At 43.1% G+C, this 26,058-nt stretch overlaps 1 protein-coding gene across 1 annotated transcript; it reads left to right on the top strand.

The window, feature by feature from the left end:
• Positions 1–1,852: 1,852 nt before the first annotated feature.
• On the top strand, positions 1,853–25,688 carry MTHFS (methenyltetrahydrofolate synthetase). The gene is made up of 3 exons (XM_059482175.1): positions 1,853–1,993; positions 5,767–6,031; positions 24,385–25,688. Exons 1-3 carry the CDS (start codon positions 1,853–1,855, stop codon positions 24,606–24,608), a joined length of 630 nt encoding a protein of 209 aa, XP_059338158.1. The 3' UTR covers positions 24,609–25,688.
• The last annotated feature ends 370 nt before the right edge of the window (positions 25,689–26,058 follow it).

Below are 26,058 nucleotides of genomic sequence, written 5' to 3'. Positions count from 1 at the left end.
CTGTTCTCTGAGACAGATCCCCTAGAAAATCCAGCTTTGTGACACTGAGAGAACGAATCAGCCTCTTCTGTAATGGGCTCTCCATCTTTGAGCTCAACATAAGACTCTTTTTTTGCAGTAAGAACAATTGTTTACTGGAAGAACCTGCCCAGGGATGTGGTAGAGTCCCTCTCCCTGGCAGTTCTCAGGGTACAACTGAATAGGGCACTAGAGAGTTTCATCTAGGCTCCCTTTCCAAGGAAAGGTTGGATCACATGAGATCCCAATGTCCCTTCCAGCCTGGGTTGTTCTGTGATTCCATGGTCTAACTTGGTGGGTTTAACCATAGAACACAAACAAATGTTAATGTTTGTTAAAACATGCATTTCTCTCTCTCTCCTTCCCCAGTGAAAACAAGAAATATTGTTTAGCATGCAGGCGGGATTTGTAATGTAATTGAAGAAAAGAAGGCAGCATTCAAAGGGCAAGGGGCAGCAAGAGGAAAATGCCCACCTCCAGAACACCTCTGGCAGCACACCTCCAGAACACCTATGTCAGAAATGACATTTTGGAACATGTAATGACACATGTTTTTATAGGCAGTCCAAGCCTTCATGGTAAGAACAGTAATTCTTACTCAGTTCCTTTTTGAGCACTGCTGCAAGCCACATACAATAGTGGCTAACACCAATCTATTAATACCACATCCACTTCCTTTTGCACTGATCTAGTAACCTATTTCATACTCAGAGAAACAATTTTTAAGTTAAATATAAAGGGTAATTGTGTCTTTTCAAAATGTAGGTGATACAATAATTTTAGAACTTGTCCTCATGGTAAGGGTAGAGTTTAAACAAAAGAAGACTGGATGGATCATTAACAGTCCAGTGGCCTCCAGGTTAACTTCACTGGGAGAAAACCTCTTTTTGTCAGTGCAGAGCAAGAAAAGCAGTGATGAGATGTACCACCCCAATTCTAAGCATAGTAAAGTGTCTGAAAACAGCACGGCTATTAGCTAAGTTTTATCAAATAGTGTCCATGTAAGTGTCATGAAGTTATCCACCCATGACACTGAGCAGTGCCCAGGTCCTGGGCACTGCTGTTTAAGGGATCCTTGGATCTGCCAGGGGAGAACAGCGTGCTGCTTCTAGAGCTCAAGGTGAGGCCAAAGAGCTGCCCAGTGGGACAGCTGATGACTTCATCCCTGCACACAGCAGCTCAACTGAGATGTCATCAAAAGCCACACAGAGGAGATTTATGAAAACAGCTGTTCTTCCACAGAAACGTCTCTTTCTGCGCTTAAAATCACAGAATCAGTTAGGTTGGAAAAAACCTCTGACAAAATTGAGTCTAATCTTTGCTCACCACCTTGTCAACTGGACCACGGCACTAAGTGCCACATCCAGCCATTTCTTGAACACTTCCAGGGATGGTGACTCCACCACCTGCCCGGGCAGTTAAAGGTGTGTCGGACTCAGAGGCGTCCCTTGGGCCGGCACATCTTCCCTGTGGGCACAGCCATGGGCTGGACACCGCTGACCACCACGGGGCCATCCGTCACAGCATCCCGCAGCAGAGGGCACGGCCACCGCCGGCTGCCGCAGGAATCTGAAACTGCTTGGCACACACAGGGGCTACAGCATCCCGCCGAAATAGACTTTCCCTTCCTGCAGCGTAATTACAGAAGGGGAAATTCATTCGATCTGCGCCAGGAGAGAAAAAAAAAAAAAAAAAAAAAAAAAAAGAGAGAGAGAAAAACCCCACCACGCTGGTGTTGGCAGGGGCCCTGCCGCACTATGGGGCCGGTGCCACCCGGGCTCGGAGCGGGCGGTCCCGGGCCGCCCCCGCCGGGGCCCGCCCGGCGCACTGGCGCATGGAGCCGGCCGGGGACGGCGGCGCGATGGCGGCGGCGCTGAGGGCGGCCAAGCAGCAGCTGCGGGCGGAGCTGCGGCAGCGCCTGCGGGCGCTCAGCGCGGCCGAGAAGCAGCGCCAGTCCCGGCTGCTCGGGCGCAAGGTGGGTGCGGACATCGGGCACGGCCAGGGCCGGGCCCCGCTCGCCGGGGAGCGCGGCCGGGACTTTCCAGGCCCTGCCGGTGATCGAAACCGTGACTCAGGCGCCCTTCCGCCGGGCGGGGGTGAGCTCCGCCTCGGAGCCTGCCCCCGGCAGCGCCGGGCGGCGGGGCTGTGGCGCCGGAGTGACAGCAACTGCTGGCGGCTAACGCGGGGGTGCTGGGGACACTTCACCCTGGAGCGGTGGTCCACATCACCCTAAGTGCTGGGGACGCTTCAGCCTGGAGCGGTGGTCACATTTCTCAATGGGTGCTGGGGACACTTCACCCTGGAGCGGTGGTCACACATCACCCTGGGTGCTGGGGACACTTCAGCCTGGAGCGGTGGTCACACATCACCCAGGGTGCTGGGGACACTTCACTCTGAGTGGTGGTCACACATCACCCTGGGTGCTGGGGACACTTCACTCTGAGTGGTGGTCACACTTCACCCTGGGTGCTGGGGACGCTTCATTCTGGAGCAGTGGTCATGCATTACCCTGAGTGCTGGGGACACTTCTCCCATGAGTGGTCACACATCAGCTCTGCATGCTGGGGATACCCTGGCGCGGTGGTCACTCTTCACCCCGGGGTGCTGGTCACACTTTTCCCATGCGTGGGTCACACATCACCCCTGGATTTTGGGGACAGTGGGGGCAGACTGCCACACGCCCCAAGCAGGGCTCCTCAGGTGTTTATATCAGATATTTCACGCCAGCCTGGCTCTGGCCATACATACAAAAACCCAGCCACTGCCTGATTTGGCCTCTTGTTTTATGTTCTGTCATCTCCCTTCTGTATCTTCCAGCGGTGTTTCTTCCACACAATTTTATTTCTAATATAATTTTCACACTCTAAAAGATATCAAGCAGGGTTTGCCTAACTGGTATCCTAGCACAGAGTGATATGGGTATGTACTTTTGAAATGTCCTGTTTGTGTTTGGATTACACAGTTTTTATATAGATGTATTTTATCATTTTAATAAACATAATAAAATTTTATTTTGCAGTCACTGCATGTAATAGAGCACAGTCCTCATTTTTTTTGCAGCACCAGCGGGTACTTCTAGATGATCTACATTTATATGGTTATTTTCCTGCCAGAGGCTCTCAAATCATTTTATAGACTTCATTTACTACTAATGTGTAGCCACTTCATGAGTGGGATGTGGCAGCACAGAAACTTTGAAGTTGTAGGAAGTTTTAACTGGAATTTATATAACCTTTTTTTTTCCTTGGGAATGCTTTTTAAAAACATATCTATATGTAGTGTCCTACCCTCGTGATAATGCATTTTAGTAATCATACATCCTAGACTTAAATCTCTTGAATTTTAGCAAATACTGGTATGCATCTCCTTCAAAAATTCAGAGTCCTCAGCCAACTTTTAAGCACCTAGCCCATGGAGTACTGAATTTTTAGGAGACCTCAGCCTTTGTCTAATTGCTGCTGAGAAACACAGCAACACAGCACTCATTTCTTCTAGTGAGAGCACTCTAAAAGATACAGCCTTTGTTTTACTTAAAAGAAGGCATCAGGAAATATGACATAAATTGAAATTATCTTGCCCTTTTCTTAATGTGACACAAATTGAAAATGTTGAGCTTGCTTGGGACAGAGTGGTTCTGTGTAAGTGGCAGAAAGTAGGGTTGGCTTTCTCATGGGAGGTAGCTAATACAGCAGGCATGGAGAAATTTTGGAACTGAGAAAATACTTGGAATTATATAAAGCCAAAAATGTAGCTTTGTAGCATACATCAGTGCTTGTAGCTAATTAAAGTGAGCAGGTTATTTTATAACACCTGAGTAATATTTTTAGTGGAAAAATCTCATTTCAAAATAATCTTTAAATTCAAAATTAAATAGCTTCACAGGCTGACCTAGCCACCAGTATTTAATTAGCTTCTGGGTGATTATTCTTTTTAATGCTTATGTTCATGATTAAAGTCATGCTATTTGCATGCTCTGATTCTGAAAAAAATTGCCATCAGCTGGTGAACAAAGGACAGATAATATTTGTTAAGCGTGGAAATTTTTTCAGTCTTCTCAGAAACTGCCCCGAGTCATAGCAGGAGCATCTACACAATTCTGAGAATATCTGAAATTGTGTCTTCCTGCTCACATGTGGGTTTACATCTTCAACCTCATTTTTGTTCCTTTACAGCCTGATTAATGTGTTACTGGATACATCAGAGCAGATGGGACCTGTGTGGTGCCCAGAGCACACAGCCCTCGTCTCAAAGTCTCAGTGTCTCAGTTTCTCTCCTCACCAAACCCATGAGAGGTTTTGGCTCTGGAGGCCCTCAACATGAGCCACATCTCTTTTCTGGAGTCTGCAGTTGGACTAAACAGTCTGCTTTTTGCAGCAAAAGCTACCATGGAAATTCTGGTCTTTTGAGAGCTTAATCCTGTGGAAAAATCCATGTGTAGGGTTAGGCAGATAGAAAAGGAAATAAAATACAGTTTGGATTGAAGATGTTTCTGTGGCCAAGCAACACATAGCACCATCATTTAGTCTGGAGTGTTTATTTTGTTTTCCTCTTACAAAATTCCATCTGTCTTCTGAATATTTCACTTGGGTTTTTAACTGCTGTGATGGAAAGAAAATAAAAAAATGTAGTGAGAACCATATATTGACTCAGATGGGGCATTTGTATCTCAAAACAAGGCCAGGGCAAAGGCTAAAGCTCATAAGAGTGAGTTACCCTGCAGTTATACAAACACTGAGCAGGGCATCTGGTGATCTCTGCTCTGTAGACAGTAGAGAGTTTTCTCAATTGTCTGATATTTTAAACAGATTTTTGTCTAAGTGTGTAGAGTAAGAGTAAATCACATTTAAATGAGTAGGGGCACATTTATACTTGTTTTGTCCAGATGTAAATGACAAAATATATAAGGTGCTAGAGAATGAGAAGACAAGCTTTTAACAGCCTCCTTTCAAATTTTAATGTGGAATTCAGTCTGGAATGGGCAGAGACAAGTGAGGTATGTCTGCTAACACTTTTCCACCATATAAGCATTTTTTATTTTCCCTCCTATATTCAGCCTTTTATAAACCCAGCTCAGAGTCTCATGAAAAGCAAAAAATGGCAAGGCCATCCTTCCTTCAAGCTTTGAAAAATGTGCAGTAATAAGATCACCTGTTAGAAGCAGGTGATGTTTGAAGTCATGTATCTCATCCTGCTGGAGGGAAGACATTCAGGTTAACAAAAGAAAGAGGGGCCTGTTCTTGGAAGACTTTGTGCTCCTCACTCATCTGCTCTGGAGCTGATTTTCCTTTGAGTTATTATCACTGAGGCACTTCCCACTCTGCCTGGGCACAGATGAGAGGTGCAGCCTGTGAAAAGGATGGAAGGAAAGGAATGCTAAGCCCTCTTGGCTTGCATAAGCTGGCAGTTCTGGCCTGCTGTATTCTTCTGCAGTGGTGTTTGTTGGGCATTTGAGGATGTCTGCACTGTTATGGCAAAGATCTTTAGGGGATTGGAAGATTATCTGCAAAATTGTATTTGGCTGGCCCAAACCTGTGTTGCAGTGTTTAGTTCTCTAGATGGCAAAAATTTGCCTATTTTGATCTTGGTAATGGTAGAAATGTTGGAGTAGGCAACAAAGTCAGTTTATTCTCTTTATGATGCATCAAACTTTGTATCTCTACCCTTTTCAATGAATATTTTGTGTTAAATGAAAGTAAGTTATCTTTAGAAAAACTTTTCATAAACCAGTTGTGTCAATTTCCCATGTAGGTGATTGACCATCCCAAGTACCAAGAATCCAAAAGAATTGCAATCTTCCTGAGCATGCCAGATGAAGTCCAGACAGAAGAAATCATTAAGGACATTTTTAAGCAAGGCAAGGAGTGTTTCATCCCCCGTTACAAACCTCAGAGCAATCACATGGACATGCTGAAGTTATCATCAGCTGAAGACATGTCTTCACTTGCTTTGACATCCTGGAATATTCTTCAGCCCAGTGATGATGACACTGCAAGAGAGGAAGCTCTTGCTGGTGGTGAGTATTTTATTGCTGCATCATGGGATTGCTGAGCAGGAGAAGCCTGGAGGCTGGTAGGAAATACTTTGACAGCAAGAGTGAAATTAAATGTTACACCTTGTTTTTATACATTGTAGAGAGATGCTCTTTTCTCTTGCCTGTTTTTCCCTACCCTGTGCCACCCTAATGACATGCCAGCAGAGCAGGAACACAACTGCACTGATCCAGCTGAAAGAAAACTCAGCCCTCCACATAAATCGGCTTCTTGGTCTGATCCATGGACATCCTCAGCACAGTCTCAGCCAGTGTCATGTAGAGACTTGTAAAGGAAAGAGGGGTAGCTGGGGGTAGCTTAAGCTGCCACTGAAAGTCACAGTTTTAAGATATTCTCTGAGAACTTTGGTTTGTGCTGCCTGAAAGGTTGGGAACTTCTCAGGTGATGCCCATAGACTGGGAATTTTCTGAAATCTTTGATCCTGCAAATTGTGTTGCATGGATGAATCACAGTGCTGATATGGAGCCTGCCCTTGTAGAACAGCTCTCTGGACTGAGACCTTAGACTGAAAATAAAAGGACTTTCTTGGCCTGCAGTCTTTTCTACTAGTATCATTCTCTCACATTTTTATTTTGACCTTATAATGCTGTCTCAGACACTGAATTCTTCATAGGGTTGAGAAGGTACAAGTAAATTAAGATCAAACTTGTGTGTGTGTGTTTTGATCCCCAAATAACCTATATCTTAACCTAAAATTCCCCAACTCCTACTTGTAAACAAGCTTACTTTTTGTGTATTTGCATTCATTATTTGCATTCTTTTTGTAAACACTTTAATGTCTTCTCAAAACATCTGCAGAAATGTTTAATCTTATTAATGGAAAACTCATATTGAACTCATGCTTTAAACCTCAGCCTGGGAAGATTTTCTCCAGGTGGAAATTCACCATGCAGACAGCTTCCACACCTCACACACTTGCCAGCTTTTTAGTGCTTGGTAAAGGAACATAACATTTCTATGACTCTGTTTGATTGAACTTGGGCTTGTATTTGCTTTGGGATGCCAATGTACTTTTCCAGAACACTTCACCATATTTGTTTCTCTTTTATTTTCAGTCATTACCTCTTTCCTAATTCCGAATCCTTTCTGTGTCTACATTTTAGCTAGCAAGGGATTTCACTGCCTTATACAATCATCTTTTTAAAATTTAATATTTAGCACCGTTTGATGTTTTGCCAATGTTTGTCAAAAAATTGTGTTTATTGGTGGGATTTAGGGACTTTTGAAGGTAATAAAAAATATCCAGAGTTCTGTTGACTGAGCTTAGTTCAGGCACTCTGGACAAGCTTTTGTGCTACTGGCAAGCTGCTGTTAATTGAATTTAGCCAGTCTGTTGTAGACATCACAGACTAAACACACAATTTGAGGTATGATGGGAGAAAGGACTTCCAGGTATAGAGAGCACTGAGATGTACCTGGGTGCCAAACAGTGAAGATGGGGAAGGCAGGAACACACTTTGGTACCTGGCTAGTTCTGGAGCTGCTGCTTCCTTCTCTGCCCCAGGCTGTGGGCAGAGAGCAATGCCAGGAGGGCTCCTGTGCTCTACAGAGAGGTGCCAAGAGACCATCTCTAAGAACTGATGTATGTCCATGCCAGACTCGTTCTGCCTGAAACTCAGTATTAGTCTGTTTGTACTGTTTGTACAGTAATTTTGGAATAAGGCCATTTGGATTGGAAGTCAAACCTTGGTCCTTTATCCTGGAACAGTTTTTGTAAATTAGAGAATTAGTTTAGTTTTCTTCCACTGAGCATCATATACACACTACCAATTGAAGCACACACTTCAACCCAATATTTCTTTTTATTCCTTCTGCTATATTTTTGTCACCTATTGTATTTTTTGAACTTTGGTACATTTGCAAGAATGCAAATTGCCTTGCTGCTCCATCCATCCTCCATTGTTGCAATGACGCATGGATGGCACATTTGTCTCAGAGATGTTATCAAATACTTTGGTGATCTGAGGCATTTACATTGTTGTAAGGAGATAACATGGTGTTACATTAGTAATGTTCCTATGGCTGGCATAAATTACTATGTAATTTCCAAGAAATAGCCTGTAGGTACATAAATAAGCCATGTAATTTCTCAGTGTATTCATTTTGCATGACAAAAAACTTAAATTCACACAGTCCATAAAACATCAGGCTTAGATACTGTTAAGAATAGCTCAAATATAAGAGTAGGTATAATTTTTGCATAGAGTTTCCCAGTCTTTGGTAGCAATCATGGGCAATGTTGAATAGACACAAGCCCTCCTTTTGGAGATGATCCTTTTTTCTGTTGGACCAGGGTTTGCCTCTTTTCGTCTTGGCAGTACTCACATCACACCGTGTTGGCATAAACAAAGATCGCTGCTTTGTGGTAGGAGAAAGTCTGTCATCTTCTCTACCATGTGTGGGTGTCCCATTGGCTTGTGAGAAGTTGCTTTTGTTAGGCTATATGGACAATAACAGAAAAAACAAAGGTGGAAGAAGTTCAGATATTTTGGAGTAGGGGTGTGTGTAGGTGCATGACTTGGTTCGTTTCCAGCTGTATCTGTTGAAAAGATTTAGACAACTTCTGGGGCAAGCCAGTGGTACATTTTCCTAATAGGTACCCATTCCCATTTTTATCCTTGCCTATCAATGGTATAAATGGGTTTTGCCCAAGGTAATACTGCTGATGAAAGTCCAGGCAGGTTGCAGTATTTGTTTACAGAAGTGTAGAAACATTGCACAACTTTGGAAGGACTTAATCAGATAAAACTGTACTCCGTGTTTTCTTTTTATCAGTACTCCCACAGAAGTTTAAAGAACATTTTGCCAGCAGCTTCATTTTCAGTGTGGTTTAGGGAGGTGGTGTGATTCACTGAGCTAGACATGGGTTTCCTCATTTGTAATGTTATTTATTATTACCTAGACTCACTGAGAACTATGAGGGAAAAGCTAAGTTATTATTTTGAAAAAGAGATTATTCTTATTGGGACAAAAAAAAAAAAAAAAAAAAAAAAGATAAAAAGAGTAGGTTGAGTGTTTCCATATGCTAAAATTATTGGAGGCTTCTTTGAAGGGAGGCATGTGGCCAGGGATCTCAGGTGGGGGGCTTGAGCAAATATGCTTAAGTGTTCATAACTGAACTACTGACTGGAAGCTGAAGGTGTGCAATAAATTATAAAAAGCTTTTCTGACATTCACCTGCATGATGGGAGAAGGGGGTTTGGCCTAAATAGTTTTCTTGGCCAAAAATTGAAATGTTATTAGCAATGATGGCTCTGAATCTACTGTAATGGATTGGGACGTGCTTTTCTAAGAAATGCAAGAAATGGGATTATGTGTACAGACTTAATTCAGCCTCTTAATCTCTGTCAGTTCTGCCCTGGTGTCACAGTACATTGTTACATGGTCCTTGTCCCTCCGGTGTGAACTCCCTCAGAGATGAACCCAGGTGAAATGGTCTGGGCTCTTTCACAGAGGCAGAAGATGAACTCTGCTTGCTGTTAATGACTGTTCTAAGGAGTGTCTGCTCAGTGGTTTGCTTTCTCCCTGCCCAGGTTAGAGCTGCAGGCCTCTTTACTGTGCATTATTCAAACTAGGATGGAGATCTGCATTTCTGTATGGGCTCTTCATCACTGCACCATTCAGTGACATAAAGGTATTAAGTGGTATTTGCTGATGGAGAAGCAGCAGCAGAGGCTCAGGATCCTGTTGCAGCCTGTTTTGCAGAGGAGCTGCCCCCAGTGAATACAGACTTGTTTTTCCAACATTAAGTTTTCTTCTTTCTTTCCTCCAAAAACAATAATTTTCCAGATTTGTCTCAGCCTTGAACTAAACCTCCTCTTTCAAGCTTTAGTTTCTCTGCCACTATAACATCACTTTCTATCCTTCTGCTCTTTGCCTGGCTTCTCTGAAACTCCCTCCTCAAGTGTCTTTCTCTGGCCTTTCTCACTGTATTCCCCACTTCCCCCTGCTCTCAGTCCCAGCCTGTCATTTCAGGGGCAGCTGGGCCAGCATAAATAGCTTGTCCCTGCCAAAAGGGAGGAGATCATGTGTTTTGTCTTCTTTCACTCGTCTGCTTCCAGACATACAAGATTCTCCATCCCAATTTACTCATTTCCTTCCCCACTGTGCTGGCTTCTTTCTCTTTTGCCTTGGCTTAGAAAAACTTGTTTTATAGTACTTTCCCCACGAAATACTACAAAAGACATATTTTGTGATTGTTTCTTTTGGGCAGTGCCTGATTAAATAAGCTGCTGCCCTTTCTCCTCCTCTTGGTCCCCACCCATCCTCTCCTGTGCCTGCACAGATGGCCCTGCAGCCACGTTGGGACCTCTGCTGTGAAAGCAGTCTTGGTTAGGAGCAACCCAGCACCAGCAGAAGTTTCTTCTCAGAACCACCACACAGGTTTGGACTGATGCAATTGAAGGAAGCTGATGGTGAGGGGTTGTGAAAATGGGTGCCATGCCAAAAAAGTCTCAGTGAAACTTCAGTCATCATTTCCTTCCATGTTTCAGTTCCCAGTCTTGCCCCAGACAGCAGGAATAGCAGCAGCCAGTGAAATGAAAGTTCTTGGGAGTCCTCACAGCTGAGATGGGTCTGGCAGGAGGAGCTGAGCCTGCAGCTCCACGTGCTCCATCTGTGCACTAATACCAGCTTAAGGAGTTTTCCCTCGTGTGTTTTCAGCCTATTCCTGCCTCTGGTGAGCTGCATTAACCTGCTGCTCTGGGTGAAGATTATTCCCCTACTTTCCCCCCTCCTGTTTTTGTTGGGATTTTTTGAACCCAGATGAGTGGATCCAGTTTACCCTGCCACATCAGTGCTGTGTGTGGGGAAGGAGGAATGAGGAGCCAGGATGGAGGGAACATCCCCTGTGGCACAGGTTCCTGGAGAGAGTCGTGGGGCCACCATGCAGATGTGACTCCAGTAGTGGTACAGGGAGGGGGGCACCTTCAGAGAGCCCCAGAACTCACCCTGACAGTGTCTCCTAAGCCTGTGCCAATTGCAGCTTTTCACACATTTGCAGCATTGCATAAGCCTGGCTCAAATGGCTTTGAACTGTGCTGAAGCCACATCACCACCAGTGAGGGTGCTACCAGTGAGATTTCTAGTTCCTGCTACAAGGCATGGAGCAACAGAGCTTCTCTCCTTTTTCTTTTATTTATTTATTTATTTTCCTAGCTGTGATCTTGGAAACCAGTGAGCCATTCTGCAGGAATAAAACAAACATAACCCCCCTGCTCCCATCTCAGATTGGCATAAGTACCCAAGCTGAAAAATGTCAGCATTTGACAAAATAGCATCTTATATGTAGGAATGCTGAATAATCTGCTGCTACTCAACTACAGCATAGTGCATTTTTGCTTTGAGAAATGAATGTATTAAGAACAAGGGTTGTATTTTGTAATTTAGTTTGGAGACTTCTGGCATTTTCAGCGCTGGAAATTTTGGTGGCCTACTGGTCACAGCATTTGTGTTGTAACTTCAAAATAATAAGTGCAATATTAACTAGAAAATCAATGCTTTCAATGACAGTAAAAATTTGTTGTTAATAAAAAGATCCAAATTTGAAATAAAATAAGGAAGTACTAACATATGTCTAGCAGCAACTTCTTGCAGCTTTGTTTTCATATAACCTTTTTGAATGTTGGCTTTTAAGGTTAAGGTAGTTTTATCTTTCTGCCCTTTTAATTTCCAGAACACTGTGAGACTTGCTGCAGCATAAATTACAACAACCTGCTGGCAGCAGAAACAGACAGGGACAGCTTACCTGTGTGATAGCATTTAGTTTATAAGGGTTTATGCCAGGGAACATGATTCTCTTGCAAGGAAACTGCTGGCTACCTCTAGGCTACAGTTCCAAACCTGGAGTAGTTTGAAATGTTTCCTGAGTGATCATTAACCCTGTCTGAAACTTTGCCATCAGGATTTGCCCTGCAGAAGCATTTTTGTCTGCAGAAACTCTCTTTCACCTGTCTTTAAATTCCTGCTATTTATTCATGCATTCAAAGATTCTGCATTTGCTGCCAGGACTGATGGCCTTGTGATGCCATCGGTATTCTTAGTTATTCCAAATTTTAGCACAGTTCTTGAGAAGTGTGACTGAATTGATGGCAGCACAGTCTTAAGAGGAATAGGTTTGACTTAGAACTGCAAAATAAAATGGGATTTAAAAAAAATATAATGGGTTCTTCCCCCACCCCCCCAAAAACATGCACCAGAAGTGAGAGGATTTTGAAAGATGAGGCACATTAGAGTTTAGAAATAAAAAACACTTGTGAGTAAAAAATGCTGTGGCTTGAAGGAATAGGGAAGGTCTATTATCCTACTTCAGCTGTCCATGAAGGCATAATGGGACCATACAAAATGATGCTAATCATTCTGAAAAAAGATATGTGGTAAACAATGCTCAGAGGTAGCTGGGAATATTTAAACGAGCTATATGCAGATAGGAATGTATCAAGAATAAATGAAATATGGGTATGTGAAAAGCAGAGATGTTAAATGTTTCTGCTTAGGGAAAAAAATCCAAAAAAACATACCCCAAACAAGATTGTAAAGTGGTTGTAGGTACTATTAGATTTTCTTTTCCTCTGGGAGACTTGATTAAAACTTGAAGTACAAAATATGTCAAGGGATGGATTATAATTTAAAATCTTTTTACACTGGTCATAAAAAGAAAACCTGAGAGCCTGGCACAATGCAAAATTGAAAATCGAGGCTTAGCTGCTAATGTAATTTATTTTTTAATGAAATGATTTAAAGTTTGGAATGAACTTGTGTTTGGAGACAATGATCCATACTATTTTTGATACGCAAAAGAAGAACAAAATTCAGTGCAAATGAGGCATTAAAATTCTGGTCATGAATTTTGCTGTGGAGAGAGGATCCTTCTCACAGTACAGGATCTGGACATGCAATACAGCATCACATGTTTTACAAGAGTCAGGAAATCTCACAACTTGGAGCTGTGTAGCACTAACTGAAGGATGTTCCTACCTCTGCAGCTGCAGTGCCCAGATTATTGCCTTACAAACAGGTTCTGGTTTCTCTTTCCAGCAGGCATTTGGAGCATTCCTCTAAGCATCTAATTTTATTTGTATTAAGCCCTTGGCTCTGCTGCCTTCCAACAGCTGTGAGTTGTACTGGTTAGTTAGTTGTAATGTGAAATATTATGTTCGTTATTATGTTAATATTAAATTATGCTCCTGCAACATGTGAAATATTATGTTCCTTGTATTCATTTTAAATTTGCTGCTTTCAGTTCAAGGGATACTTCATTTTTCTATGATGAGAAGTAAATAAGGATATTTGAGTTACATTCTTTTTATTATTCATTGTTTAGTTGCACCTGTGCTGTGAATACTACTGTATTCTTTTCTATCACATTTTGACTGTTTTATTTTTCTTGTAGTGAAGCTTTTCTGTAGGAGTTCCAGCCATTGCTCTTTCAACATTTACAATCTCTCTGATGTTATTCTGGAAAAAAAAAGATGCCTGGGAGAAAATTTTATGCCCAGGTAAAGAAATACTGTGAAATGCATGTAGTGGCACTGGAGACGTTCATTCTTTCTGTACAAACCATAGCACTGCTTTTCAGATCAGCTCACTGGGCACATCTCTCAGAGGTTTCCACACCAATGTTCCACAATGACACATCATTAAAAAAGGGCCTGTTCCACTAGTAAAGATCTATAAAGTAATTTTATATCATTCCATCCTGCTCGTTCCTTAGCAGGTAGAGCTAGGAAAGTGTTTTCTTGCAGATAAAACATTTCAGGTGATAGCAAGTTTTCCTCAGGGTTTTTCTGCATCCCAGCCTTCAGCTGAAAGATGTGTGACTCCATCCCAGCACTGGGGTTCCTCTCCCCTGGAGCTGCTCTCAGCCCTTCCCTTGAGTTCTGCACCAGCTTCCAGAACTCTCTGGAACAGCTCAATAATCAATACTTCATTTGCTAAGTGAAGGCAGACACTTCTACCTGAGTTTCTCCCAGTTCTTCTTTTCAGAAACAGGTATGACACAATACAGAGACTTTTTTTTCCAGGTTTTTTAAAAATGCTCTGAAATGCACAAGTTCATATGTTTTTGTGGTGTTGCTTTGTAATGCCCTTTGGTGTCCTTGTGTCCTCCTGAATCTCCCTGGTGCAGACTAAACCACGAGCACCGTGTGGTTTAATTGAATACCACCCATGCCAGGGTGTCCTGCAGTGAACCTGAAAGGCTGAGAGCTCTGGAACACTCCAGCTCTTTGCTTCCATAAAGATCATTAAGGCTTTAAAAGACTGTTTTTCCTTGTAATCATCTTAAGTGTCACATCCACGTTTGCCTTCTTGCAGAAAACTCGTCAAAACAACTGAAAAGATTACTTCTGCTGTAATCAATTAAAGTTTGAAGAGACGTGAAAGCAATATGGGCAAGGGCCTTGAAGTCACTGCAAGTGACTCTCAAGGGTTTTGTTTCAAAGGGCTAATTTTGCTCCAGTGAGTGTGAACAGTAGCATTGTCATTTTTTTTCATACAGTTTCCTAGAGACAGGAGTCTTTGAAAGGTAGATAAGAGGTGAAATTCATTTCTGGAGTGTGGCAGGAGCCTGTACAACTCATGCAGGAGAAATGCCAATGTGCAAGTATCTCTGGCTGCAGTAATTGTCCAAACAGACATCTTTGTCTCCCTTTATTTTCATGTTTTGGAAAGGAAGACCCAGCACCAAGCTCATCTCTGTGCACACACTCTGGGGAGAGGGGAGGAAGCTTTTCCCTGCTGCCCTTTCCTTGTGCCCAGCTCTGTGCTCCCCTCATCCCCTCATCCCAGGTACCATCTCTGGTACTTGCTGCTGAGCAGATTCTGCTCATGAATCTGGCAGAAATTTGTGACATTTTTTTTCCCCTTTCTTTTTCCTAGGATTGGTGTACTGCCAGCTTAGTGGGCTATTAAATCAGGTCAGCACTTTTCCAGCTACAAAAGATTTGTTTTTCTGGCACAGTTAATCCCTGCTGGTTTTGCTGAGATTCAAAATACACATTTATTCCTGTGGATGTGGGAAACTCCTTGGACTGGCCCAGAGCCCACTGGCCTTCAGGGAGCAGGATACTCATGGTGTAAGGATAGCTCTGGATCTTCATGTTTGGTGTCAGGCTGAACTCAGTCCCTGCTTGGGCTGGCTGTTGTGCATGAGAGATGGGAATTTTTGGGATGTAGATGAGGGCAGATTCCTGTCCAGGAGTGACATGATGCCTTTTGCCGGCAGGTGTCAGCATTCCATGCATTTACCATGGAGCATTGGTGTCATTTCGGCTGCTCTCCTATAATTAAAATCTCACCCAGCCATTGCTCTCTCACACACAGGAGAGCAAATGCTCCAGCCTAATTTCCCATAAAAATTGATGATTGAAGTGAGGGAGGGATAGGATTCCGGGGAGAACTGGATTTTTAAACTGTGCAAGCTTAAAAAGGTAAAATAAAATCTTGTGATGGAAGAAGCAGGATTTCTCAGCTGTTGTGGTGTTAACACATTTGACAGCAACTGTGAAGGCGCCATCACCTCCCAGCCAGCTGACTCTGCATGTACAGTAAACCCTGCCTGTAAGCAGCCTGATAGTCCCATCAATGGTGTCACTCCTTACAGGAGCCAGGTTTGCCAGGTTTTCCACTGACTTGGAAGTTGTTGTCCCACCTGTTTATATTTCATGAGTAATTCTGCGTATTTTATGATAGGCTATCTGCTGAGTGAGACAAAGGGTATTGGAAATATTGGTAGTGATGCATAAAGTATTGAAAAAAACCCCAGATGAGTCACCTCTGTCTCATTTTGACTTAAAAATACCCAGACAGAAGTATGCAAAAGAGGACCAAGAGTGAAGACATGCACGTGTATCCAGTGGGAGTATTCAAATGCATGCTCAGGCAAACACCATGGAAGTGTAGCTGATAAAGAAATAAAGAAATGCCCATAAAAACACAAAGATCCTTGTGTTTTAGGATGCAGCAGTATTCCCACATAAACAGTGCAAGCATCAATGCTTTGTGAGTTTCTCTAAAGGAGCAGATTTGTAGTCAGCATTTGCTGATTTAACAAGATATGTTGATGTGCTGTAAAGTGGCTCTAATGCCATTTCTCCTCTCTTTGGAATTGCTCCTTGGTACATCTGGTTTCAGAGTATTTTGGTGATTTAAAATCACAGGAGAATCCAGGTGCAAGCCTTGGAACCAAACATTTTTGATTGCCCATGTTTTCCCAATCAGACTGTGCTCACATATATGAATATCAGAAACAGATTAAGTCATTTTTCACGGACTGATGACTGGGAAGTTCTAAGCTATTTTTTCTTTTACTCTGAATTTGCAAAACCAGACATTTTGTGGGTGGTATTGAGTGATCATGTTTTATTTACAGGGCTTATGCAGGCTCAATGAATAATAGTGAAAAAGAAAAATACTTTTCATATTTTCTTTTAGGTGGAGCTCTGAAAATGAGACTCGAGTCCCCATCTTACTGTAAGTTAAACCTCAGGGGAAATGAGTGTGATGGTTATAGCCTCACACAGCATTTCCACATTGTGAAACCAGCCAGAAACACAAGTCTTAGCCTTGTACAGCAGCTTCTCTGGTGAAACATGAAAGGACATTTATCTTTGGAGCAGGATAGGTTTGTTTGAGCAGGGCTGACAAACTTTAGCTGATGTTGTTCACTGCACTTAGCTTGTCAGATGTACTGGCACTAAACCTGCAAGATTTTGGTTTAATTCAAAATCAGAGATATTTATTTGAGCACAGCTCAGTAGCAGAGGAGCTGAACAAGCAGCTTTATTATGTGTTTTTGAGATTTAATAACGGGCAAGTGGCTGCCACTCAGTTGTTTTAAACCTTTATGAGTGATGGCTATCATGTAGCTTCTCAGGGAGGCAGATAAATATTTTATTATGCTGTAGTTCAGCAGGGCAAGTGTGAGCTGTGAAGACCAATGTTTCATGCTGACACAAAGCACTGACATGGATGAGCAGGCCGATAAACGCTGAGTTGCTCAGTGCTTGTTTGTAGATTCTGCTGATGGTTCTATTTTCTGCAAAATATTTTATTGAAGTAATAACAGAAGCTGTCTGTGTCATGCCAGCGGCAGGGGCACCATGATTGCAGAGGAGATAGTCTGCTTGGCACCTGTGTGGCTGTGAAAGGTGGGGTATGGGTGTGCAAAATGTTCTTTGGAACACAAAAGGAGACAGCACCTTCCTGCTGCCTGCAATTCCCATACACAGGAATGAAAATAAAGCAATTACCCCTGATGTTAGGAGCATTTCTCCCTGGAGGAGTTGAGGCTTTGAGGACTTAATGGTGTGTCCCATAGCAGGAAGCTGTGGATGGAGCCTGTGAGATTTGGATACTTTGACTTTTGATTTCTGTGCTGGGAACCTCCTCTGGCTCCTTCTGAAGCAACACCCTGAGATGAGCTCAGTTGGTCAGAGCATGGTGGCTGTGATGCCAATGCTGTGCATTCAGTCCCTTTGTGGGCTGCTCACTTAAGAGCTGGGCTCAATAATCCTTGTGGGTCCCTTCCAACTCAGACTATTCTGTGATTCTGGAACAGGTGTCTATGAATAGGTAGAAAACAGTATGTCCTGCTGAACTGATATGGTAGTGCACAATTAAAGGTGTTCTCACAGGGGAAACACCTGGAGGAAAAGCTACTGACTGCAGTTTAAAATGAGATTGTTTTTACTTTAATATGAAACTCAAGTTTTAGTCCTGTTAGGTATCTGTTTGGGACCTTAAGGAGGCTACAAAATGAGAACTCAAGGAGAGCTTCTTATGAACAACCAACACCACATATCTACAAGAGAAAATAATTCATTCCTCTCAAACTCATGTCAGTAATACAGGATATTTTCATGTAGTTCCCAAGGTGGGTGCCCAGAGAAGTCAATGGGGCAATGTCAATTTGGAGCAACTGAGGATGTGGTCCTTCATGTTGGAACTTGGGTTTCCAGGGAGATGAGAGTTCACACTGACCTTCTGACAGTGTACCATGTAAGCAAATAAGAATTATCAATTAAAAGTTTCCTTTCTTTTTAAGAGATTGTATTTGCATTTTAGCAGACTTGCTTGGGTCAAGGCAAGCAATGTTGTTTATGTCTGCAATCCTCTGAGTTACTGAATGTGCACCTCATTGGGTTTGGATGAATGCCTTTTTTTCAAATGTTTATGAGTTGTAGGATAATGCTTTTGTCTCGTTGGGTGTGTAACAGAGTTTGTCTTCTCCAGGGGTTTGTGGGGGAAAGAGCTTGTTTCCTCTGGAAGCAATCCCAGCCCTTTGGGAACCATGCACCTCAGCAGGGTCTGTAGTGAGATCTGTAGATCTGTAGTGAGCAGATCTGGCATTTCCCTTTTTGATGTTATACCAAGAGACAAGTGAGAGCAGAGATGGTGTGCTCGAAACCCAGGGCAGGTTTTTTCCAAAGGGCAGAAACCTTTTTATCTGGAAGGAAACAGTAAGTGTTGGTAACCTCAGGAGTGGTGCTGGGGCACCCAGGATGTTCTAGGAGAAACCATAAAAGGGAAGGGATTGGTTTTGCTGCAGCATAAGTGAAATACTTTTGTGGAGTTGTTTTCCCTGAGATCTGGTGATTAACTCAGACCACAGTGTTAAGGTGCTGTGTAAATACAGACAGGATGGTGATCTGTGCCCTATAGAGTATGTGTTGAAAGCACACACCTACCCAAAAGGCCTAACTATGCTAATGTTGACAGTAATTAAAGTTTCAGTGATGACTCTGTCATTAATTAGAAATTAGAAATTTCTGAGTTATTCCAATCCATTGGCTCATACTCTGCATGTCACCAAGACTAATACTTAGATATTAGGTAACTTAGATAGGTAATACTTAGATAACTCAAGTGATTGAGTTGGTTTTTTCCTCTCTGCCAGGGTAGCAGATATGGAGGCAGCAGATGGTTACTGCACTCTTCATTCTGGAAAGTAAGGTTTTCCTGAAACAGGGTTTGCCTTTTAATCCATTGTGGTCTTTGCTAGTCAGAAAAGGACCAAAGTAAATTTTCATTCCTTGTAATCAACAGCTTTCAATTACTCATGAGCTCAGCAGAGGTTTTGCACAGATCAGACATTGCTTATGGTGGCACAGCAACATGAACACTCCTTTCCTTTAAACAGAAAGCTGTTCTTGGCCTGGTTCTTCTGCTCCTGCACCTTATGAAATCATTTACATCTGAGCAAAGCACGAGAGAGGTGGTGTTTGTGAAACAAAACCAACCACTGGAAAACTCATTCTTGCCTGAGGTACCAGATTGTGAGGATCCAGCCATCCTTGTAGTGATGGAGTAAACAATGCACACACTTCTGTGCTTCAGGGGAAGCTCAAACTGCACAGCTGCTGCTGTGAGGGGCAGCAGCAGTGACATGGAGCTGATCACTGCTGACCTCTTGTAGGCTCAGACAGCATGAGCACGGTTCGTGTGAGCACATTGCTGTTCTTCACAGGCACACAGGAGCTGCTGCAGCTCAGCCTCTGCCCCATCCTCTGTCTCTGCTTTTGAGGAGAGCATCAAACGAGTCCTAGCTCCCACTTTGATGGGTCCCAGGTGCTTTGCTGTGCCCACAAAGCAAGTGGCAGCAAGGGATGAGAAGTGGGGATGACAAGGGATGAGAAGTGGGGATGACAGAGTGTTTCAGTTTCAGCTTCCATTAGGAATGTCAAGCTGTGCAGGGGGAGATGAATGACCCCTCACAGTGGGTGACAACAGGCTGGTGGAGCCCCTTCGAAGCTGGGAGGAGAGAGGCCATGCTGGCTGCTCCTTCTGAGGGCAGAACAAGTCCCCAGCAGTCTTTACATGACCTGTATCTGTGCAGTTTGATGGACCCTTCTGTAATTAACCATTGTCAAGAACACTTCTGAAAATGCCGGCTGGCATTTCAAATAGGAACATCAGATTAAGGAGAAGAGAAGTAATGAGGTGCAAGGAGAAAATCCTTCCCTGGGGGACAAATCAAACCTGATACCATCATGGAAGGTAATGAGAAATGCACTGCCAAACTGAGGTTCACTGCGGAGGAAACGAAAATGTGTATTCTTATTTAAAACACTCAGAGGGGATGCTGATGCTTTGGTCTGCTGGCTGTGTCAGGGCATGTGCAGCTTGCACACCTGCCTCTTGAATATAGTTTTGTCACGCATTTCATTTCTTGAGTCCTTGGGCCAGTCATTTCCCTCCTCTGTGACATAAGGTATGTCTACATCATTGTAAGGGTGTCAGTGCAAACAGAGTGTGCCTGTACAACCAGAGGACAGGTTCAGAAGCTGTCTACACTGCCAGACAACACAGGGATAAGTGGCACAGATACATCTTGTCCACACTGTACAGACCTTGGCCTCTCTTCTTTTGTCTGGAGGAGTCAGACCTGTCCCCTTCTGCCTTTACTGCACATGGCAGTGTTGTCCCCTGGAGCAGTCATGGGTGTCACCTGGTCCAGCAGTGCCAGGCACTGTGCTGACAATTAAGGTATTGACCACCTGTGATCCTGTAAATCAATTTGTTTTCTGGCTGTGCTGCATTTAGCAGTATAAATGAAGCCTGTGTGGCCGTGTCAGCATGGCTGTGTGCCCACACTGATAGATAAGTCAGGGTTATTATTTCACGCATGGTGCTACCCACTTGGAGCAGCTGTAGCCACAAGAGCTTATGCCATAGATACACTGAGTATTAGGTGACTGTCATCATAATTACTAACCTTACTGGAATACCCAGTAGCTTAAAATGTGCAAGAACCATGGATATTCTCTACATAGAAGTTGGAGCAAAATATTGTTGCTTGAGACAGTGTTTTCAGCAATTTGCAGACCACATGCAAGTTTTCCAGGAGAAGCACAGCTCACCTGTAACAAAACTCTCTTGACTGTGGATGTGGTCGCAGGACCCTTGGGGATCCAAGAACCAGCAGTTAAATGTCTACAGACACATGGGAGATAGTGGACATGGCAAGGAGATGGGCAGATGTCAAACATGAGACTTTCCTTAACATGTTCGATGAGGCACTAAAACACCTGATGTGGTGTTGGATTTTCAAGGATGCCATTTCGCACAGTGGGATGTAAGAGCAAGGGCTGTGGGATGTTAGGACAGAGCAAGCCCAGAACTGAGTGGCAGACAGTAATCCTGCAGGGCTGGGAGAGCTGAGGAGCATGAGGACCTCATGCCACAAGGGGCACGTTCTTATCCTCAGCTGCCATCCTGTTGATGTACCCTCAGTGCTGATAACAATCTTAAGTGTCTGCAATCTTGGTCTCATCTGTGTGTCACCTCTCTTCCTGTGACAGCTCTTCCCCCACACTGCCACAGAACCACAAGAGGTTTTTTACCCCCCAAGTTACATGTCAGGGAAACATTTAGTCCTTGCAGCTCTCTGCCATCCATTCTAGATCCTGATACAGGATTTGGGACTAATGCTGCTCAAGCTGCCCTTGGGCTTCTTGCAGGGTTAGTTGTGTCATTTTTTCTACCAAAAGTCTTGAAAGACATTTTACTTAAGCCTTGTGCAGTGTGAGTTGCATGAATTTCAGAGAACATGTTGCGAATCAGAGCAAGGCAGTCAGTATTGCTGTGCTCCACAGAAGAAAAATATAAGGGTAACTACTACAGTATTTACAACATAATTCTTCATATTGAGATTTTCATAAGCTTGTTTGAGTTCTTCAACATAAAACCCTCATGATTATAGAGGAGCCAGCTTGTTAAAAGAGTCCCTGTTTCTTCAGGGAACCCAGAGGAAAACAGTGCTTTAATACATCTAAATTCACTTGAGGTGCCTGATGATATCAGTTAAACTCCACAGAAAATATATTTCTTCCCTTCACTGTTCTTGCCATTTCCCTCTTTCCCTAGTGTTTCCCCTGACTTGTCTTCTTCGTGTCTCTAACACAAATGTAGGGAGAAATGGCACCTTTTTTGCTCTGCAGATTTGCCCCCTGTGTGCATTCTTCCTGCCAGCAGCAGACTGCAAATGTTTCCTGCTTTTTGTCTTGAGAGGCACCTGGAGTGAAAACGACTGAAGCAGACTGTGAGGCAGAGTGTGTTTAGTTCTGTGCATCATGACTGATTGGAACTTACTGCTTTCTGGGCCACCTGAATACCTCCACAGGGCTCATGTGAGGCAGGTTGTGGAGAAGATAGTAGGAGTAACTTGGAAAGGATTTGAGCTGCAGAATCTATTCCTGACCTTGCCAACAGGGAGGCTGGTTGCTAGGTTGTAGTCCACAGGCCTGACAGTTGGCAAGAGCAAACTGAGGGGATGTGATGTGCGATGTCCAAAATGATGTGCATGGTGGTACCATAAAATGGCATCTCTTTTCAGGGAGACCATGATTCTTCCTTTGGCCTCTTTTTCTCTTTGTTTGCTGTTTGCTGTTTCACTCATTTCACTGTCCTCTGAATCAAAAGTTGACTGCAGTGTGTAAAACACCCTGACTCCTTTTTAATCCCACCACTGTTATTCTGTGGTCTGTCCTTTGGCTAATTCTCTCCCCTTGCTCCCCTGATCTCCTTAGAAAAACTGTGCTTCTTGCTGGATTTGCAAGATTGATGTTCTCTAAGCATTTTGCGCTGTGTTGCCTTGCATATTTTATATCAATGTTCTAATTAAGACATCAGGTCATGATGGATGAGTGTTCATGTCAGTGACTCCTCTGAACAATGAAGAGTTGAAGGAAATCTCCAGGAGCCTGGGAAGTGTGTGCAGATGAGTTGATCTTATGTGAACTGTTAACATGCTCTTCCAGACAGAGTTTGGAGTTGATGTGTGATCTCAGGTGGGATTCCCTCTAAACTGAAAAACTCTGCCTTGCTCTGGCTTTTCCAGTACATGCTCCCACACATCTCCTTCAGTGCTGGGCATCACCCCTCAGTTGTACTGAAAGCAGCTCAGCCCAAAATGGCAGGAAGGGTTAGGTGTGGACATGGAAAAAGCAGAAAAATACCTGACCAGGTCCAAGCTCTGGTGCAGGAGCAGAGTCTGGTCACAGAAAAGCTGCTCAAGGCTAAGCACTGTTCCTGTAAGAAGGCTGAAGCAGTGGACTGAGACTGTATTTTCTATCTTTCCAGACTCGTGTCAGCTGTCTTTTAGTCTGTGCTGCCTTTCCACTCCCTGCCCTTCTCTCCCTAAGTGTCTGTCTGCTACAGCAGCAAGAAATAAAAGACTTTCTTTGCTTTGTGAAGGGACTAAATGGGATGTTCCTGGGTTCAGGAGTCAGCGCCAGGCCAGTCCAGCTCATTTGTTTGGAGGATGTCTGTGCAAGACTTGTCACACTGAACGTGCCAGCCTTGCAGAAGGGACAGGGATGTGCAGCAGCCTCTGTGCCTGGTGGTCACTGCTCATGGCAGTTTCAGTGATGGGAATCAGCTCCTCAAACAAGTGTGCAGCCAAGTGTAAACTGGAGCTGGCTCCCTGGCAGGGTGCTGATCCACATCCCCTGACAGAGCAGGAGCAAAGCAAGAGCTCTTGCCTCTCTATCTGGAGCTGATTGGTGGGGTCTTCTGTTGGAGTTTCCAGCCAGTCCAGGTCATTAGCAGCTTGTGCATTTTCTTTCAGCTTTTTAACTGATTTGAGTTCCAATCAAGTGCAATCTCACCAGATTCCTGTGGAAGGAGGGATATTTAGGGCAGGCAAGCAGAATGCCTGTGTGTGCTGCGGGAACAACAGAGAAAATTGCTGGAGGCTGAGAAAGAAAATCCTCTGGGACAAAAGGAGCCTGACATCATGAAGGGACAAGCCTTCAAATCTTCATCTTGGTATAGGAGGGCAAATTGCCACTTTCAGAATATATTGTATTCAAGGATTTTTGGGTTTGGAAGGTCAAGAGAAGGTTCATGTCATCTTACAGTGGTGTCAAGAAGATGTCTCCCCTCTCTCCTACACATCTTTTCATCCTTTTTTTCCTTTTCTATTTTGTGTCTGATGTTGAAGTTCATTTGATTTTCTGATTCCTCCTGTGTTTAATTTCCCTGAGTTCAATCTCTGTCTGATTTAGAGTCATAATAATTTGTATTTGGAAGTGTGGGGTTAAAATGATAAAATAAATTTGTCAAAATGCGGAGTTTTTTTCCCATCCAGCTTTTCAAGATCTAATTATTTTTCAGCTGAACTAGTACGCAATTGATAGATGAAAATGTAAATTTACAGGTTTAGTATTCAAAGTATTTTTCATCTGATCAAAGAAAGGGAAGCATTTTACAAAACACAAAGCTTGTGTTCTTGCAAATGTCTGAAGTTATGTGGTTGTAGTCAAACCATCAGGAAATCCACAGGGCATCCACTAATGCTTATTTCATTTTTCTGCAGGAGGTCTTGACCTTATCTTCATGCCAGGCCTTGGGTTTGACAAAAAAGGCAACAGATTGGGAAGAGGGAAAGGATATTATGATACCTATCTTGAAAGATGTATGAAACATCCCCGTGGAAAGCCTTACACGATTGCTTTGGCTTTTAGAGAACAGATTTGTGAATCAGTGCCTGTGACAGAAAATGATGTTCCAATAGATGAAATCCTTTATGAAGACTGCTGAAAGTGTTTTGATACCAACCTACCTCCAGAGCAAGCAGCCAAAAAAGGGGTCATATCCATCAATCATGTTTTTTTCTAATTGTCATGTAAGGCTTTGGGACCAATAAAATACACTATTTGTGTTTGGGGAGGGGGGGAAACCTCCAAAAACAGTGTAACTGTGGTAATAGTAGTGAGGATTGTGTTGATTTGCTTCTAATTAGCAAATGTTTGATGTGAATTCTTATTCTAGAATCAATACAAACAAGAATGAGTGACTGTTTATTACAGTAAGGGCCATTTCTCCTCATAATATTTTTGAGGTACAAGCTTCTTGATACTAAGGAGTTTTATTATTCTGGTTTAAAAGTGAACTGCCTAGTAATGACAGTTCTTGATCTATTCTGGAATTAGATACTTGTAATGGTAAAAGTTCTTAGTACTTAGATATCGTGTGCATCCATGAGGAAAACAAGGAATTTATGGAGATGTCTTAGAGTAAGCTGAGAAAAAATGGTGATGGGGAAAAAAAGCCTTAATTAATTTTAGTCTATGCAGTAATTTTGACTGTTTACTTGGCTCCTTGCAGTTGTCCTAAAATAAAGGGAGTACTTGTTAATAAAGAAAGATTGATGCCCATAACTTTGGTATGTTCTTTCCTTTATCTGAATGCAAGATTGTAATGTGTTCTAAAACATGGTCAAGCAGTTCTCTATCCAGAGACAGCACTGGTTTTGGTAAAATAATATTCAAAATTACTTTAAGTTCTCTAATTTTGTACATTAGCCATTCATAATGTCTCAAAATACTGTGTGGTGCTATGGTAAAAAATGAGAGATGCTGAGAATTGCTGAGAGCAAGCTTTATGGATATAATAAATTTTTGGGTGAAAGTTTGGTTGTTCTCTGCTTCTCGAGAAATCCAGAAGAAGAAAGTGAGTTTCCTCTGCACACTGTCCTTGCAGTATAAGAGCACAATATTTCCAATCAGGATCAATCAAACTGTCAGAATTTTGTGTTCCTTCTTCAATGCAACCTCACCTTTTCTATGCATGTTTAATTCTTTCCTCAATCAATAAATCAGTGTGTTCATTTTCACCAAACTACTCTGTGTCATCATTTAAAAAATCCATAAATTCTCAAGGACCATCTCCAGAGTGGAAAAACCTTAAGGCTTCCTCAACAACAACTGGTTTTGTGAACAAAATCATGCCTGCAGTACCTGGGAACCTTTTCTTCTCAGAGTGCTTCCATTCTGCTGCTACAGGAGCTATTTAAACCCTCTGGCTTTGGGGTGAACAGGCTGAGCATCTGAGGTCCCTCTGGCCTGTCCTCCCTGGTGCTTCTCCATCCTGTGTAAACCAAGACCTCTCTGGCTGGGCTGAAGATCCCTCTGCTGCTGGCCTCCTGGGCATCCCACCCTTGTGTGCCGGAGAGCTGCACTTGGGAGCTCTTTGCAATATGGGCTGCTCA

Source organism: Ammospiza nelsoni, chromosome 14 (assembly GCF_027579445.1).
Source record: "Ammospiza nelsoni isolate bAmmNel1 chromosome 14, bAmmNel1.pri, whole genome shotgun sequence".
NCBI lineage: Eukaryota > Metazoa > Chordata > Aves > Passeriformes > Passerellidae > Ammospiza > Ammospiza nelsoni.
Note: the sequence above shows the minus strand (reverse complement) of the source record. Positions and strands in the feature narration are given on the sequence as shown.

Coding starts and splice junctions, on each gene's coding strand:
- MTHFS (XM_059482175.1), top strand. CDS start 1,853: ATGGAGCCGGCCGGGGACGGCGGCGCGATGGCGGCGGCGCTGAGGGCG. Junction 1,994..5,766: donor CCCGGCTGCTCGGGCGCAAG/GTGGGTGCGGAC, acceptor TTTCCCATGTAG/GTGATTGACCATCCCAAGTA. Junction 6,032..24,384: donor AGAGGAAGCTCTTGCTGGTG/GTGAGTATTTTA, acceptor ATTTTTCTGCAG/GAGGTCTTGACCTTATCTTC.